General features: G+C 52.4%; 1 protein-coding gene and 1 long non-coding RNA gene across 2 annotated transcripts in view; both read left to right on the top strand.

The window, feature by feature from the left end:
* EPHA8 (EPH receptor A8) overlaps window positions 1-18,810 on the top strand; it is a 47,148-nt gene that overhangs the window by 5,354 nt on the left and 22,984 nt on the right. The window contains exons 2-3 of the mRNA XM_084495150.1: window positions 8,563-8,627; window positions 16,851-17,514. Coding sequence (XP_084351276.1) covers window positions 8,563-8,627; window positions 16,851-17,514 — 729 coding nt within the window. The remainder of the gene's footprint in view (window positions 1-8,562; window positions 8,628-16,850; window positions 17,515-18,810) is intronic.
* On the top strand, window positions 11,217-13,038 carry LOC311422272. The gene is made up of 2 exons (XR_014685248.1): window positions 11,217-11,267; window positions 11,386-13,038. It is a non-coding gene; the product is annotated as an uncharacterized lncRNA (long non-coding RNA).

The raw sequence follows: 18,810 nt of genomic DNA, 5'->3' as shown, positions 1-18,810 counted from the left end.
TGTGTTTCCTTCAAAACACAAACACACAAAAATCCCATGTACTGCTTACAAAGATGTGTGGTACTTGAGGTCATAAATTACCACCTAAAGGGCATAATCCTTTCTGGACCAGGTACAGTCACACCAATAAAGCCTAATGAATTGTGTTTGGCCCAGGAAAGTATCTGACATTTATCTAAAGGCATCAGCGAAGGCAGAACCATCGCCACCCTTAGTAATTTGTTCCAATGGCTTATCAGCCTCCGTGTTAAAAAACTGGGCCCCTTTTTTCCCTAATACAAATTGGTCTGGCTTCACCTTTGAGCCATTTATTCTTGTTAGGATTTTTCTGTGAGATTAAAAAGCCCCTTGCAGCCCGTGCTTTCTCCTTGAAAGCACACGGTGTGACCAGGGTCCCTCGCATCCCTCATTGCAGCAAGCCAAGGAGATCAGGCTCTGCAAGTTCCTCTCTCAGAGGTTTTTCCTCCAGCATTAGGGTTTTGCCTGTATTCTCTGCTGCAAATCTGGATTCTCACATTTAAAATACTGGGAGTCTTAATAGCGTCCACCTTGTGCTGCACAGGCAGTGATTGCTGGACAGAGGCAACCACAAATTTCGAGTCTGGTGATAAATTCACCTCTATAATGAAGCCTGATACTGATGTCTTTCCTCAGATGTGGGATCTGTTGCATGAGGAAATTTTCCTCTACAAATTTTAGACTCTCACAACATTTCATGACGGGTGGCGTGAAACAGACAGACCGTCTGCTCAAACATTTTTAGTGTTCATATTTTTGTCCTGGAAAATGGTTAAATTTAGAAAGGTATTTTTAAAAGAACAAAGTAATTGACATTAAAGAAGTTAACTTGCTTAAATAAACTCATCAGTTTACAAACAGCTAAGCATGGTTTAGGGTAGCCAAGGAATGTGGAAGTAAATTTCCTCAGAGAAATCAGAGAAAAGCATCTGACAGCCTGAAATACTGCCATCTGAAAACTGTTCAAGTAATTCAGGTAAGTGAGCACGTTTGCAAAAAAATTCACATTTTCTTCGTGAATCCTCCAGGGAAGATAAACCTCAAGTCTTTGTCAGGACTGCTGGGATGTAGGAGTCAGCAGGACGAACAGGGTGTCTGCTTCAGGATGCTGCAGGGTTTGTTCTGCTGATGGACTCGGGCTGAGTGTGCAGGGCCAAGTCCACTTGACCGAGGGCATTTCCATTTACTTATTATTTTATTATTATTATTATTTTTTCAAAGTGCTGGAGCAGGGTTCTAGAGAGGCTGTGGCCAAAAATCTCCATCCGGGAGACTTTGAATGCTTGACTGGACAAGACCCCGAGAAACCTGATCTGACTTTCAATGTGGCTCTGTCTGTCAGAGGGGGTGTAACACAGACCCCCACAGGGCTGAAAATCAAACCCCACAGCCCTTCCGCTATTCTGTGACTTCCAGATTGAAATTGCCCAGTTTCAAAAGCCCAGCCTTCCAGCCGAAAGGGGAGAGCAGGCTGTGTGTAAGGTCAGTCACTGGGCAGCGCGAGAAGCGGCTGCGTGACACTGCGGGAGTCCCCGTTTGGGGTAAGAAATGGGGACAGTGTAAAATCCCAAACAGGCAGGAGATGGCTTGTGGTGTACAGACAGAGTGCTGAGCTGCTCTGGGACAAGGAGCTGTTTTGTCCTACCCAGCATAGGTGAGAGAAGAGAAGGGCAAGTCAGGACTGATGTGGGGACCTCAAAGGATCCAGCGACACAAACCCCTCTGGAAAAGCTCCCGTTTCCGTGAGCATCACATAGATTTTGATTACAGCAGGCTGAAAAGGTGTATAATTTTTGTATAATTTTTAAAGGTGCTCACGACACTTTATTACTGGTGGTTTGAGATGTGCAGCCTGTCCCTGAGCTGCTATCTTAGACTGCAGCCTGGTGAAAAGCCAGTGCAGATCCGTGACCTTCTAGCTCCTGATTTGGGGATGCCGGTCAGGCCGAGATTCAAGATGCTGTCTTTAGAGGCCGTTGTGTTTTTTTTTGGGGGGGGGAGAGCTCTATAGGTGTGAGTATAGGGCAAGGCCTTTTGCTTTATGGGGCGGTAGGGTGCCCAATGGGGCTGGACGGATTGATTTAGCAGGGTGCAGGCTTCCTTCTGCTGGCCGAGGGCCGTGCTCTCCGCCGTGCACTGAGCTGGGGACACTGCGGTGGAGGTGGCTCGCAGGAATCCCATGGCTAAGTCCAGATTTGGGGACTTGGGACTTGCAGAGCCATCCCTGGGCTGTCTGCAGAGGATGCTGTGGGGACCCCTGAGCCGCAGCCGCTCTCCCAGCGCCTGCCCGCTCCCAGCCATGCCACGGTCCCGCTCCTTCCCCTCGCTCACATCGGGTGTTTCCATGGAGTCCTTTGCCTCCCTGACCTTTCTCACCCCCATCCCCAGAGCCTTTCCACCTCCTCCTCAGTCTTCTGCCCTGAATTACAACAAGTCCAGCCGCCCCTCAGGCCTGCAGCAGCTTCTTCCCCACCGGCACAGCTCCTGGGAGCAGGGAGGCACAAGCAGACGTGTGCCCCCCGCCTTGTGCTGAGCCTCGGTGCTGGATCTGCCTCTCTACAGTCCATCCTCGGGCCCCACACCAGCCTGCATTTTCTAACATTTTGTAACATTTCTGGGTTATTTCTGCCCGGCTCTGGCTGTGCACCATGTACGCTGCTGCTGCACAGTGTGTGCCATGAGGCTGGGATGCACGCTGCTGCCGGAGCGCCGGTGGTGCTTTAATTTGAGTTGCCTAAGCCAGCGTGCCCAATTAGCCCCGGTGTCCCACTGCACACGAGCATCAGGAGTCTCAAACCGAGTAAGAAATGCGATCATTTTATGTCTATATTTTCTCACCTATATTTTTGAGAGAGAACGTTTTTTTGTTGTTGTTGTTTTTTGATGTTTGATGTTTCTTTTTTTTTTTTTTTTTTTTTTTCTGGGAAAAAAAGCTGCCCTTGAATTTCAAGATTTTTAGCCTTGGAAATACTTTATTTTTAGTGTTTTATTTCAATTCTTTTTTATTTTTTATATATATATATATATATTATTTCACGACATCTCAGTCCTACCACAGATTATGCTCTTGCACGGTGCATTATTTTACGTGATATCACGCAGGGTCTGGAAGGATCAGGTTGATCATTTTATTTTTAAAACCTGAGCTGTGGCTTTTTGTTAGCACTGATTGAACAAACAAGCTTTCTTCCTACATCAAAGTATTTCCTGCTCCTGGTATATTGAAAAGGGGTGACCCTCTGGGCTAGTCCTTATGGGCATTACCACTCCTGATGCAGTAAAAAAATTATATAAAATTAAATACAGGAAGTTCACAGCAATAATCCATAGGTCTGACAAGAAATCCTGAGATAAGAACTAGGGCACATCCAAAACCAGCACTGCTTTTTCGTAACAATAGTTTGAACATTTTTCTTTTATATATATATATATATTTCAGCCTGCTGCTGGCATTTCCAGAAATGTGGAAATCCTGTGTTCTTGATGGATTTGGTGACATCTTTTATATTTACCTAAATTTCCTCTCTGGGCAGTGGAGCCAGCGGGTTCCTGGTGTGAGCACCCTCGCTGCTGTGCCCTCCGTGCATGCAGCCTCGTGGACAAGCGGCTGCTTCACAAAACCCACCCAGGTCCGGCACAAAGCACTGCCCTGGTGCTACCTCCTGTGCCGGCCGGTGACTGCTGTGCTGGGAAGGGGGAGCCTGAAAGCGAAGCATCCCATCCCATCTCCCCCCCGATGCACTGAGGAAGTAAGGCACGGTTTTTTGTCGTGCGGTTTTGCCCCCTCCCCTCCCAATTTTGGGAAGGTCACAGCTGGCTATTCAGCGGGCTGGTGGATTAATTGGTGGGATACAAATAGCTGACCCGTCCTGGCCCCACCTGCCCCTTCAAAGTCCTGCGCGAGATTATGGGAAATGAATGCTGCTGGCTCTTGTTCCCCTCCTGCCAGGGAGCCTCTCCCTGCCCCTTTCCCATAGCCCTGTGGCTCTCCCCGCTGAGGTTATTCTCCCCGCTGAGGTTATCCCTTCCTGCCTTGTGCCCCCACTGAGCAGGCTGTGGCTATGGGGTGGTGTGGGGCAGGCGGACCCGTGTGGGGCTGTGCAGGCTGAGCCCACCGGTCGTCGGGTGGCAGAGAGCAGGAGCAACTCACCGTGCTGCGAAGAGTTTAATTATCGATGCAAAAGGCGTTGTGGCGGGGAGGGGGGAAGAGCCTTGCTGTGAATCTTGGGAGGCCTTTGAAGTTGTGATGGAGAGGAACTGAAGCCCAAGGGAACGGGGCTGCTCCCACTGACCCTTCCTCCCCACGCCTGCGCTACAAAGCCTGCCGCCTGGGAGGGAGACGGTGGAGTAATTAGAGTGAGGGCTGGAGCGGGTTAACTATTAGCGAGGGAGCTCAGAGCCCTCTTTGGTCCCCCACTGATCTGTGGAGGCTGAGCCCCCAGCGTGCCACCCCCTCCCCGTGCCCTGATCCCTCTGCGCACCCCCAGGCAGGCTGCGGGTCTCAGCCTCCGCTCATCAGCAACTCTCCCAGTGCAGCTCTCGCACTGGGGCTGCTGGGTGTACTGGGACATAACGCGTCCCTGCAGGAACTGTGGTCACCAGCCCAAACGCTGAGAAGGATTTCCGAGTGCTCCCTCTTTAAGCAGCGCAAGAGATGCAAAACGACAAAATGCACGTTCCCTGGGTGCTGGTCTCTGCCTCGGCTTCCTCGCTCATCTCAAGTGCTGGTTAGAATTTGGGCGATATGAATATGGATACAAATATGGATGCAGATATGTATGTAAATGAAGATGACGATATAAATAAATATATATACACATACACATACATATACACGTATCTACTCTTTGACTCCTGCATAATTTGCATGTGTGGGGTTGTAATGTGCATTAATCACACAACATTACATGGCACAACTTTTCCAAGGAGCAAGTAGGGCTCCCCTGCACAAGGCTTCAGCTCCGGAGTCTAGTTTGCACTGGGGAAGCAACCTGCTTGCTCCTTAGGTGCTTCCATTTGAACGGGCAATCAGGCTTGACAGCTATTCCATCAGTGCGAGAATTCCCCCTGACACCTCCTGGTGTTTTGGCTCAATACGGCGAGTCAAAGCCAAGGCACAGAATAGTGAAAATCAAAATGGTGCTCAGGAAAAAAAAATGGAGCTTGCAGTTTGAGACTGATACGTGCAGACAGTCCATAACATCAAACAGAATTACCCAGCTGTAGGATAGAGGTCTCCCAAACCAGCACATTTTCTGAGAAATATCTAGTCTGAAAGGAGTCCTTTGTGGCGATCTTGCTTGTGCTCCTGCACCAAGGGTGAGCTGCTTCTGCACGCAGGGAAGCGACACAAGCCGGGACGTCACCTGCTGGGTGCTGGTTGGGGCTCTTGTTGCTTGCAGGGCAGCGGGTTCCCTTTAGCAGGTCAACCTCCTGGGGCAAACCGGAGTGTGTGCTGTCCGGGCTCCTATGGGAAGGCAAAAGTGACACATTTATTTTGGTCTGGGGCCTTTCCCTGAATGGCTGGTTGGGATTTGGGAAGGAGCCCGCCGGGGGAGCTGTTAAGGGCTTTGCTTCTCTGCCGAGAATGCCTCTGCCAACTGAGCAAGCCATTCCCCTGGCACAAGCTCTGTAGTTTGGGCTGGAGCTCAGCGCCAGGAGGACCATGGCACAGCTCCCTGTGGTGCTCTGGGCAGGGACCACACTTCAAGTGTCAAAAGCAGTGTGCTGCGTTCCTGCTGTCATTATGTGTGAACTGTGGCATGTGGCAGCGACATGCTTGTCTAAGAGTTCACTTGCTCTTGTACCAGTGGAGTATTGACCTCCCCGTATCTGAGCATGGCATGCAACAGTGATGCTAGGTGGTTCTTCATGTGCACAGATACGTTTGCTTTACAGTAACTTAATGCAAGAGCTCCAGGACAGGGAGTGCCTTTATATTTGTGCAATGCCCACTGCAGTGGGCTTAATGTGTGGGACTCCTGTGCACTTGGCTGAACCACTTACCAAGGAATAAAAGCAATATTTATTTTATCCCTCTTCCTGCAAAGAGGCACGAGTAATCCACTCCACAGGAGCATGGCAGGGACTGCATGCCCGTGTAGCTGTTTTTGCATCGAAGCACCTGAAAGGAGGCAGCTCCTTCCTGTGCGTGAGGCTGGGTGACAGCCAAACGACCCACGCTATGGGACTGGGTGCTGCTAACCAGCTTCAGAAGTGACAGCAGGCAAGCTGGGTCTGCGTGGCTCTGTCCCAGAGCCTCAGGGCTCGCTAGCACCCACGCAGCGCCGTGCTGAGGAGCCTGGCGAGCATCTCTCCACGGCGGTGTGCTCTCCTGCTTGTGAAGGCTCCTGGCAATGCCTGGAGATCCCATTCTGCAGCGAGGCTCAGCCGTGCCCACCTCTGTGTGTCACGGCGTGGGAAAGGGGGTGCGGAGACCCCGGCAGGGAGTGGGGCTGCAAACGCGGCCAGCCCGCTGAGGGTCGCCGGCACCGTGCTCCGGCGCTGTGAGCGGGGAAACTCCGCGGCCCAGGCTCCCGCTGGGCGAATTACCCAGGGAAAATAGGCAGAAAATCTTCAGATTAACAATAACAAATAAAAATGGATTTGAGATCTCCGAGGTAATTACGCCGTGCTGAGGGCAAGGGGCCTCTCTAGCAGTTGGAGCAGCGCCTTGCAGCGAGCGGAGGGGCTCGGCCTGCTGTTGGGCCAATGAAGTCACACAAGAAACCCTGGAAATTCTTTCAAATTGTTCTGCTAACATTAATAAATGCCTCAAAAGCTCCTAATCTGCTCTGTCAGGAGCATGACGTCCGGGTGTTTCACAGCCAGCTCACGTCCCTGCTTCTTTCTCCCCCCTTTCCTTCCCTGCCTGGTAATAGTAAATGAAAGTGGCACCCGTTCCTCCAGCTGCTGGGGCCCGCTTCACACGGAGCTGGGGCTGGAGCTGCTGCCCCGACGTGCCCTGTCCCCCCACAACAGGCTGCCGAGACCATATTCCTTCCAGAGCCTGGGGTGCAGCTGAGCCACGGCCTGGCAGCCCCACCGAATGCCCTCAGGAGGATGGAGGGACAGCCAGAAGGGACATGGTGCCCAGGCTGGGCCTGGCCTTGCTGGGTGGCCGCAGGACAGGGAGCTCTGGGGAAGCTGGAGGCACTGGTGGGCTCTGGAGCTGGTGGAGCTGGTGCTGGGGAAGGGACAGCAAGGCTCAGCTGTGGTCTGCACCCGCTGCATTCACTTTCAGGGGCTGGGGCACCGCACTGGCACCCGCTCCCGAGCCTCTGTCTCCTCTAGGTCTGCAGCCCACAGCTGGGGCCTTGTGTCCTTCACCAAGAGCTAAGCAAGGTCGTGGGTCTTGGAAGCACCCTGCATAGAACCAGAGAGTGGTTTGGGTTGGAAGGGACCTTAAAGAACTTCTCGGTCCAAGAGAGATCACCAGATCTCTCCAGGGACTGCCAGAGCCCCTCTCCAGGGACTGTAGGCCCCCTCTATAAGGCCACTATAAGGTTTCTCCAGAGCTTTCTCTTCTCCAGGCTGAACATCTCCACCTCTCTCAGCCTCTCCTCATAGGAGAGTTGCTCCAGCCCTCTGGTCATCCTTGTGGCCCTCCTCTGGACCAGGTCTGACCAGGTGTATGAAGGGGCTGGAGCAGGCTCAGGGTGTTACAAGGCAGTGATGAAGTTTCCTTTGCCTGATACTGGAGAACCTGGGTGTGGGGCTCACGGGTGGCAGACAGAGCAGATGGCGTTCAGGGGCAGCACACCCCATGCATGCAGCCAAGCCGTGGTGCCCCACTGTCCTCCCCCTGCTGACACCACATGGGTCCCAGTGGGAAGCTCCTGAACATGCTCAAAGTCATCCTTGAGTGTTGCCCTGCTGAAACCATTTCCCTCGCCTCGTGTCTCCTCGTTACGCTGGGCTCCTGGTGGCAGCAGGGCTTTTGAAGGGGTGGCTTTGATGGGCCTCCTCACGCAGTCCTTCCCCCGTGGTCCCCAGTGCAGTGTCAGCCGGGATTGCAGGGGGGTCCCTTTGTGCCGGAGGCAGGCACTGTGTGTGCAATTACAGTGGCTGCTGAAGCAAAAAACTTCAAACGAGTTCTGCCAGGAGGGAAATGAGACGAAAGAGCTCAGCAGAGCCACCAGTGGAGCAGTGTCACAATGAGAAAGGATGGCCCAGTTGTGTGGGCACTGGCCGAGGGTGGACCTGGTGGACAACCTGATTCTTGTCTTTTGTTTCTCCAGCTCCTCTCTGCTCTACAACCCATTTAACCTGTTGTTTGCAGCCCCTTCTTCTCCAAAAGGGCACACCACTTCGTCGTACTGCTGGTACAGGTACAGCCCCAGCCCAGCAGCTCTGGGAACACCATTTGCTGATGAGCTGCAGCCAAGCAGGTCCCTGCCAGTAACGAGAAGGTGTCTCAGCCTCACAATGTGTGCAAGGGACATTCGGGGTGCAAGGACTGGCACGTTGTGGAGGTTTGGTTCCTTGCTTTAGGGGGTGGAATGCAAGCTTTCTAATGCAGTGTTTTGTTCCTGTGTTTTCCAGTGAACTTGCTAGACACGTCAACGATCCCAGGGGACTGGGGCTGGCTGACTTATCCCTCACACGGGGTAAGTATGAAGTGGCTGTTGGCATGTGGGGGACAATAGGAGGATGGGTGACCGCTGGCAGGGTGGATGGACAAGGTTGCCACCTGACCTAGGGATTCCTAGGGATTTTCTGCCCCTAGGGAACTCTAGGGTTGGGTTGCTCAGTGAGCACTCACGCTGAGAAGCCTCCTGTTCCTTTCTGTACTGGGGAAGCACCAGGAGGAACAGTCCAAAATGACTGGGAAGCTCTGAACAAGCTCTGATTTCTTATTGGGAATGGATATATAAAAGCATAGCCCCACGGCATGGCCAGGAGGAATGCTGAGCCAGTCACCCCATCCTAGATGAAGCCAGCCTGCCATCTATGCTGGCTGGATCCTCCCCATAAATTCCCTTCGCTTGCATTTCCATGGCCAGGTTTTCTACAGCAGCTTTCTTCAAATTGTAAATGCGAGTTTTGGATGGAAGTGGCCTGGCTGTAAGGATTTTTTTTTCTTTTTCTCATTGATTTAGTGAACAGAAGAAATTCCATAAATACACACAGGACCAACTGCAAGGCATAGCGTGGCTTACTGCATACACAAAATGTGCGAAGTCGGGGTGCCTTCCTAGCTTTTGCTGTTGCGTTGATTTTTCACATCCACTCTTTTTCATCCGCTCTCTGAACTAAATGGTGCTAATCTTTTCAATTCCGCCTCCTACAGAAATCTTCCCAGGCTTCTAATCATTTTCATTGATCTGTTGCTTGAGACTTTCAGTCCTTGTGCTGTCTGTTTGAGGAGGAGTGATCAGAACTGTGAGTTCATAATAATAACAATGATGAGATTTATATCAGACATTATCATATATGTAAATAAATTAAATCATTAACTCCGCTCTAATTTTAGCAGTTAGCTGTTGCAATTATGACTGTCTTGGAAACATAATAGATTCATAGATCTAGGGTCAGAGGGGACCATGGAGTTAACGTGATGTAATCTCCTGCATAAATACAGGCCTTTACACGTCAGTTAGCTCACATTTGAGAAAAGCCTAGCTTTTAGAAAATTTGTCCTTGATTCCAAATTGCCAGCGGTGGTAAATCCTCCACACCCCATAGTGAGTCCTTCCAACACGTTAAAAGGTCGCTGTTAAAGACCCACCGCTGTGGGGATTTGCTCAGCTTTGGTTGCCAGCCCCCAAATCCTGCTCTGCCTTTGCTTGGGTGGTGGAGCTGTTGTCCTCTGGGCGCTCACGCACAGGCTGGCATTGGCAAGGAATTTGCCTGAGGTGGCTGGCATAGGCCTCCTGGGGACATGTGGGCACGTGGGAGTTTGTAACCGTAGGGTGCTGGGGCTGGCTTGCAGGGCAGTCGCTGCTATGCTGCTCACTCGCACTGCAGCAGATGCCCAGCAGCCCTTTAACAGCAAATCCCGAATGCTAACTCATATCTGAAGTCAGCATTTTGGTGATGTTTATTACCAACTGATAATACTGGATGCAAAAAAAAAAAAAAAAAAAAAAAAAAAAAAAAAAAAAGTCTTGTATAGTGTCTAAGCTTTTCTCTCCCATGGAATGCTGCATTAAAAAACACCAGTCTTAAACCACTTCTTGGCCATCTTGTGGTTTTGTGTCCTCCTACAAGTCCTAGGTGAGCCATGGGGTAACTCCACTCTTCACTTACCCCGTGCTTTTGCCCAATTCATGACCTTTTTGTGGAGACGATGAGCACACAGCTATGTGAAAACTGACCTGAACACCTTCTAGGGGCGTGCCTGGGTTTTGATTCTTGCACAAACAACTTTGCGTATTTTTTTCCAGCTGGATGTTTTAATGGCTTCTCTGAACATTTGTCTGTCCCGGTTCTCTCTCCATGGGCCATTGCACTGCATCATCTTGAAAGAACATCTCATTCTTTTACCCTCCTGCTGGTCCTTCAGCTCCAGATGCTTTTTGGGTAGTAAATTCGCACTTGGAACCAGCTGCCATCACCACAGAAGGAGGCAGGATGGTTTACTGCTGTGGGGCACCCGCTGCCAGTGCCAATGATTTGTCTGCATCCTGAGGTGCCCTTGCAGCAGGGCTTGGGTTCAGGGGAGAGAGGCTGGGTGATTCGGGCTTGGTAGCTTGGCACCACCTGTGTCCAAGCCTGGCCTGATCTCTGCTCTGGGAAAGGGCTTGAGTTTGCTTGTCAGCACCTCAGGAGCAGCCCAGACTCACCTCTGGTGTCCCTGGGACTGTCCCCTGCCCACTGCAGTGTCCTGCACCTCTGGCAGCCCTGGGCTATGATAGCTGGGCTGAGCCCAGCTGCTGGTCTGGTGTGGAGATGGTGAACTGCGAAGCCACGTTTTGCTTGGGGTCCCTTCTTCTTGCTGTCATGTCCTTAATTCAGTTACTCCTGATGGAAAAGAGGTGGTAGTGCTCCCCCAGTGCTACCCTTCCTTGCTGGCTGTCCTGCTTGAGCTGGGTGCTTGAGTGTGCAGATCTCCTCGGGTTTGGGGATTTCCCTGCAGTGTCTCTGCTCTGTCCAGGGACAGAGAGACACCTGTCACAGCAACCTCCCACCAACGGGTGGCATTGCTGGCTCTGGCTCCCTGGCTGAAGGCAAACTTGCATTTGCTTTACGCACTTCTTTCTCCTGCTCTGTGTGAGCCCTGTCACCACAGGGGTGGCAGTGGGGAGGTGAGTAACTCTGCCTGGGGGTTTGCTTGGCACTGAGCAGCACAGATCCTCAGTCCCACTCCTGAGGGGCTTAAGAAGGGGTCCTGTGACAGCTAGCTCTATCCTTAATGTTTTACAGCTTGCTTTCCTGGCACCTGCAGGTCCTGCCATGCTTTTCTGGGGTTCCTGGACATGTCAGGAGAGGTTTCCTCTTCTGGACACAGAGATCCTGGTGCACAGCCAGGGCATGGTCCAAAGCGTCAGAAGTGCGTAACTGGAAACGTGCTGCAGTTAAACTTTACAGCGACAGCTTGTGAAGTCCCAATGTTTTCATCACATGTGTGAGCAAGATGAACCTACCTTACAGGAAGGATTTTCCTCTCTGGGTTGGCTGTGGCCAGCAGGGGCAGAAGAGCAGGGGGCTCGTAGCGCTGGGCACAGCTGAGGGTCAGCAACGCTGCTGGCCCTGGGGAGTGTCAAGCCATCAGGGAGGCATGCACGGCCTGTTTTGACATTTTCTCTTGCCAGTTAATTGACTGAGGGGTAATTGGCTGTAATAGCTGCTCAGAGGTTTAATTGCGTCCCCCCTCACCTCTATGCCAAGACACGTGCAGTGAGCGGAAGGGTCACGGGGAGCATCCCCATCCTGCAGGCTGCGGCTCCTCTCAATTATGACTTCAAAGGGCTCCCAGGAGCTTTGCAGCCCACTCCGTCCCCAGAACAGTTCCCTTTGCATTGAAAATCAGACTCTTATCGCTGCTGTCAAAGAGGCTGCCTCTGTCCCTTCTGTGCCTCTGCTTTGCCAGCTCTCTCCAGCAAAATGCCCCAGTGCCCCAGTGCCCTTCTTTCCCCTCTCCTTGCTTGGCACGTGACCCGCTGGATCAGAGGGAGCCTGATCGGCCCCTTTGCAAATTGCTTTTCTACTGACTAATTAAAATGCTGATGAGATAAGTCAACATATTATTAATAATTATTGTATCGTCTACTTTGATTTACAAAGTCAAACAGGAAATGATTTTGCTCAGACACAGGATATCTAAGGAGCTTGAATGATGCCTTGCAAAAGCTAATTATAGTGGAAGCACCTTGAGTGCCGGAAAAAGACCCCCATACAGCCCTGACTTCCCTGCCGCCCCTTCCAGCACCCCCACAGCCTTTACTTAAATAACCAGCTGGGAGCACAGACAGCACATTTCTGCCTGTAGGATGGTCTCTCAGCAGTGTTTGCACATCATGGATGGGGATTTCATGCTGATGTAAGGCATTGCTCTGAACTCCCTGGGACTGAACTGTTTGCAAACTGTATGCAGAAGGGGATGTTTCTGAAGGCGAGGCCTTGGTCTGTCTGCTAAAACGTCCGGGAAGAGAGCCCGACTCTGGTCCTGCAGCCAACAGCTAGTGTGTGGCTTGGACAGACAAGGTGTGACTGCCAACTCTGTCACAGTGCTTGGAGCAGGGCGTCCCATTGCTCTGAGCTCACCTTGCTCACCAGGGCTTCAGTCCGAGCTGTGTTGTGTACATGCTATTTAGATCCCCATCCAGTGTCCTGGCTGCCTCCTAGGAGCACCAAAAGGTATTGGGCTCTCCCATCTGCCTGGGACTAAATCTTCTGTCCTCTGTCCCTTTGGTGTCCTTGTATCATTTCCATGGGTTTCTTTTCCAATCCAGAGCCTCTCTGCCCAGTGGAATACCATCATGCTATAGCTGCGGCAAACCACATTTTCTTTAAAAAAGAAATGGGTAAGAATGGAACATTGGGAAATAAAGATTTAAACAAGTAATTGAGATAAAAGCTCATCTCCTGGTGCTTGTTCAGTAAATGTTGTGTTATTGTTAATTCCCCAGACGTTGGTCACTACCAGGAGTTAATCACCTGCAGTGAAGTTTAGGGTAGTTAGCTGCCAAACAAATCCCTCCTTAGCCATAGCAGTGAGTGATTTCATGGGATTATCTCCATTAACACCCCCCGTCTAATGATTTATAGCTGCAATAATGTCCTTCTCTTTTTTCTCTCCCTGTGACAGTAGTGCAAGGGACTCAGCAGCTCCCGGGGAACGCCACAGTTCAGTGCTTGCTCTTGGGACAAAGGGATGTCCTGCTGGCAGCTTTGCAATGTCAGGAAGACTCTGTGTCCCTCCCAAAAGCTGTCCCAGGGCCCTGGAGGCTTCGACCCTTGTCTTTTTCTGGCTGGGGAGTGGGCACAGCTGGGGTGGCAAGAGGCCGAGCTCCTTCTCCCAGAGGATGCAGCCCCTCCTTGCATGCTTGTACCCCTCTGCTTCTCCTCCTCCTCCCCACTCCGCTGCACTGTAAAGGCCCTAGGAGACTTCTAAGACCTTGCTCAGCCACCCAGATATCTGGTGTTTGCATCTTTTGCCTTTCATAATCTGGTATTTTTTTTTAAACATGCGTTGACTTTAATTTAAACTATTAGGCAGGCCCCTGAATACAGATGTAGTCGTGCCCCCCCCCCCCCAGCACACACACACACGTGTGCTCACCACGTTAATTATGATGTCCTCATTTCCGTCTCACTAGGGGATCTTATCGCAGTGATGGGGGCCGGGCTAAGCTTGGTTTAATAAAAGCTGCTTCAAACTGGCAGCCGAGAGCTGGAGGATGCCGGCGGGGTGGGAGGTCGGGAGCACGCACAGGGCCCATGGCGTCACCAGCACCAGGTTGCTGCAGGCCGATGGAGACCCCTTGGCCTGGGAAGGAGCTCGCTATAAAAGCTGAAGAGGAAACCTCTTCAAGTCATGGGACTCCTGAAGTGGGTCTTTCCATCCCAAATTGCTCTGCCTGCCTGGCAGGTCCTGGCAGAGCTTGTGGGACTGGCATTGCCTTGCAGCCATATCTGGGCCCATGGCTTCCAGGCCTCCCTCCATGTTTCCACTGGGGCCATTGCCATGTAGGCCTGGCCCTTCTCAGGCTGGGATCCCATGGTGCTGTGTATGACCCAAAGCACAAGCTGGCAGTCCAGACAATGCGAAAACAAGCACAACATTTGAAAGAGTGATGCTGCAGATGCAAACTCTCTGAGTTTTCAACCCTGGGGTGGTGCTTGGAGATGGGCATTTTGCTCCCTGCTCTCTGCTGGTGGTGAGGAAGGTTCCAGTTCCAGCAGCACCACATGGGACACCATGGTCACGAACACCATGGTCACGAACACCATCTCCTTGGGCAGATTTGGAATAGAAGTGAATGGCTGATGGTGCTGGAGACCCCAAGACAAGACACAAACTGGACACCAAGGCATTTCAGTGCACACAGTAATCTCTTCTTACCCCCTTGTCAGGCACTGCTGGAGAGCCACGAGCCCCACTGGTTTTGCTGGTGCAATGTGGGGAGCATCCCCACTTCTGCTCTCAGCAATGCCTGCGCCCCGTGCGCCTCCTCCCTTGTGCAGTTCTGCCTCATTTCCCTGGGGACTCGGCAGGGAAAAGACAGGAAACAGATGCTGTGTTAATTTGTGCTCAATTAATTGTGACAACGATCTCCACACCCTCCGCAGTGCCGCAGTGCATGGCAGGGCCGTGCGAGGATTGTTGTTCACAGGCACAGCTTGTGCCTCCAGCAGGGCCGAGCAGGTATCCTGGCCCCTTTCCGTGTTGTCTGCCTGTGTGCTGGGGTGCAGAACAGGTCCTGGGTGATCTACCAGCCAGGTTGTGCCTGAATGAACCCAGGCATTTCTGAAATTCAGGAGATGATTTTTTTAAAAGAACCAGAAATCCTTTTTTTTTTTTTCTCCTGGCAGTGGCTTGACTTTCACATCCTTTGCCAGCATACTCCCCTCTGAACAAGTTTTTGTTGAGGTCTGCACCTGGTACTGCTGCCTTTTTCAGGCTGCTTTGAGCTCGTTAGGAGTGAGAAGTGGAGTTTTCTCCTAGAGGTGAGATGCTGGGGGAGTTTTGAAGATGTACATCACTGAAACAACTGCTCTGATCACCCCAGCACTAGCAGAAGTCACCAGAAGGCCTCCTCCATGGGAAGCACAGGTCAAGGGGGTTAAATGAGGAAGGCGTTCCCTATATGAGAAGGGAGAAGGAAGAAGTGTCTTACAGATATTTTTGATAAGTCTTTTCAATGCCTCTTGCACTCTGTAGGTGTGAGTCCCCCCTGCCCCCATGTCCCTGCAGTGCTGGTGGCCATGTAGCAAGGCTGTCATGGCAGATCCGCATCCTCACCTGCTCTTGCACACACCAGGGTGAAGTCTTCAGGCTTACCCGCTCTGTGCTGAGGATCAAGCTCCTTAGTTCTTAGCTGCTGCTGATTTTGCATCTGTCATGAGCCTCAGGTCACCACTTGCATGACAAAACACCATTTTTGCTACAAGCCCAGGGCTTTATTTTAATGTACTTGCACTGGTGCTTGAAAGATTTGTTTTCCTGATCTGTGCCCTGCTGCTGGAGCTTTGCTTGTTTCCCAGGGTCCAAAAATCTCTGCTCTTTTTTCATTCTACTTCCTTCTTCTCCCATAAGAATTGAGGGGTCTTGGACTGCTCCATGGGGGATGTGATGGGGTTGCCGGCTTGGGAGAGGGACATGGGCTGAACAGGTAGTGGGAAGCCCCCAGAGATTGGAAGGGCTGTGGGTCCTGGTGAGGGTTTGGTAGGGGTGGAGAGGGAGAACTGTGGGGCAAGAGCAAGCCCCTAGAAATGTCTGATAGCCCCCAACACCTAAGTTCAGGCATCTCTCTTGACTACAGAGCTCATCTGTATCCAAAATCTCAGAGCTTCTTTTCACATCTTGTCAATCAAAACTGCTTAACATCCCTTCCTGGGTGGCACAAATGTCCCTGTCCTCTCCTCTCTCACCCAGTGACTCCCCAGGCCATCCTTCCCTCACAGTCCTGCTTGCTGCAATCTGCTGTTCCCCAACATCTCCCCAGACTCTCCCTACTGCTGCTGAATGTAACTCCAGAGCTGTCAAGTTGTAAGCCCCTGGGTTCCCAGAGCCTGCCCCGATCCGGCCTCTCAGCTGGTCTGAGCACTGTGGGCTTACCCTGAAGGCTCCTGCTGACCCTGCCTTGCCTGGGAGCAGCATTGCTCTGAGCCCATGGACCCCTGTTTCTTGTTGGAAGTCCTGTGTTTGCTGCATGCTTCTCCTTCACCCTTCAGCAGGCACCCCAACCCTCATTCTCCACCAGGAAACCTGTTCATTTCGCTTATTATGCATGGAGATCGCATATCAGAGGAGACCAAGGAGAGCACCACACAGGTACCTTTCTGCTCCTCCTGCAAGCATCGAGTTCCACACCAGGAAAGAGGACTTCAGGCATGGCCTGGAGGACTAGCAGCCCAGATGCCTTCACCAAAACCACATTACTCTCATTTTCTGCCATCAGATCACCCTTGTGCAAGCATTCCTTTCTGCAAACACAGGTGCAATTCACCCAGCTCTGTGTCAGCTTGAGCTCTACTGCCCAAACTGGCACATTCATAGTCTGTTCATCCTCATTTTCCTTTGGCTTATGATGGCAACGATCTCGTACCCAGATGCATCAACAAGGGCAGAGGGAGTTTGTCAGGGTGGATGATGGCACAGACTCCTGCATGCCCCATGCCCACCAGGATTGTGTGGAATGACCTGTTTTCTCTCTGTCTCGCAGTGGGATTCGATCAATGAGATGGATGAGTTTTTCAGCCCCATCCACACCTACCAGGTCTGTAATGTCATGACCCCCAACCAGAACAACTGGCTACGGACCAACTGGGTTCAACGGGACGGTGCGCGGCGGGTCTATGCGGAGATTAAATTCACGCTGCGGGACTGTAACAGCATGCCAGGTGTTCTGGGCACCTGCAAGGAGACTTTCAACCTCTACTACCTGGAGTCTGACCGTGACCTGGGCACCAGCACCCGGGAGAGCCAGTTTTTGAAGATTGACACCATTGCAGCTGATGAGAGCTTCACCAACGTAGACCTGGGTGTGAGGCGCCTGAAGCTCAACACGGAGGTGCGGGGCGTGGGGCCCTTGAGCAAGAGGGGGTTCTACTTGGCCTTCCAGGACATAGGCGCTTGCATCGCCATCGTTTCAGTGCGGGTGTACTACAAGAAGTGCCCGGCGATGGTGAGGAATTTGGCGTCCTTCTCCGAGGCCGTGACTGGGGCAGACTCGTCCTCCTTGGTGGAAGTGCGGGGAGAGTGCGTAGGGCACTCGGAGGAGAGGGACACCCCCAAAATGTACTGCAGTGCAGAAGGAGAATGGTTGGTGCCCATTGGGAAGTGCGTGTGCAGTGCTGGCTACGAGGAGCAGCGGGATGCCTGCATGGGTGAGTCCCAAATCCTGCCAGCGGTGCCTGCAAGGAGAGGGGTGGCTGCAAGGAGCTCTTGGCTTCTTTGGGCAAAGGGCTGAGGGCAGAGGCCTGCTTATAAAAAATGCAAAGACAGCCTCCTTGGGGGCCAAGAGCTGCCCAACCCTTATCTGGCCTCCTTGGTGCTTATCTAAAGGGTCATGGGTACCACTGGCAAGCTGCTGGGGAGCTCCTGTGAGCCTGGCAGTGACAGTTCTTGGTGCACAGGGCACGGCTTTGGGACAGGGGCTGGCTTTGGGATGGGGGCTGGCTTCGGGACAGGGGCTGCCCTGGCTGCAGGGAGGTATCTTCCCTACCAGAGGTCCCAGCCCCGTGCCCCCAGCAGCTGTGTGCTGAGACGAATCCTGGCACACTCCCACGAAGCACACTTCTGGCCTCTTCGAAGTGCACCATTGCTCACCTCCTTCTGGCAGGCAGTTTGGAAGAGAGGAAAGCAAAAAAAGAAAGGCACAGAACTGTGCAAAACAAGGTTATCGCGTCCATCCATCACCGCTCCCCGGGGCTGCCGCAGAGCCCTGCTGTCTGGGGGTGCGGGGAGCCTCCCCTGGGGTCCTCTGTGCTGCAGGGCAGGCTGCAGGCTGCCGACTGTACAAACTGTGATAAGGACACGGGGTGACCACAGCAGCCGAGCACCGGGAGCCGCTGCTGGCAAGGGGCTGTGTGTGTACAGAGCTCGGCGCACGGGGCTCCCAGCGAGAGCCCTCCGCACGGCTTTGTTTGCTCTCAGTTTCTTCATCAGAGGTGTTTAGGGGAGCAGCGCTCTGCCTCTGTAAATAAGAGCGTGGGTCCTTTGTTTGAGTTTCGTGGAAGCGTTAAGCGAAGCGCTTGTCTTAGGGAGGCTTGATGCAAGGTTAGGACGTCCGACGCTGGGCTGGAAGAGATCCAAGTGCTGCTGGGCCCAGTGCTGGCTCTGGAGAGTCCCCAGCTATGTAGAGCGGCAAAGATGGGCAGAATAAATGCTTCTATCCAAAATTTCTCCTCTCTGTGACCACTGATTTGAAAGTCATCCCGAAACAGGTCTGATCAGAATATGTCTTCCTCTAGAGTGGGTGTGAAGAGTGTGTAGGACCAGGCACGTGCCAGCATGGAAAGGGCATTAGCATGAGCTGCCTGGATGGCAGGGTCCCAGCTCCACCACTGCAAGGAGCTGTGAGTTGGAATTTTGGTCCTGAAGGACCAAATGCCCCCACATGCTCCCCCTCCAGCAGTCCTATACAGCAACCTGCTCCAGGAGATCACCACTCAAAGCCTGGA

Source organism: Aythya ferina (genome assembly GCF_964211825.1).
Source record: "Aythya ferina genome assembly, chromosome: 21".
Lineage (NCBI taxonomy): Eukaryota > Metazoa > Chordata > Aves > Anseriformes > Anatidae > Aythya > Aythya ferina.
This window is presented reverse-complemented; position numbering and strand designations above follow the sequence as displayed.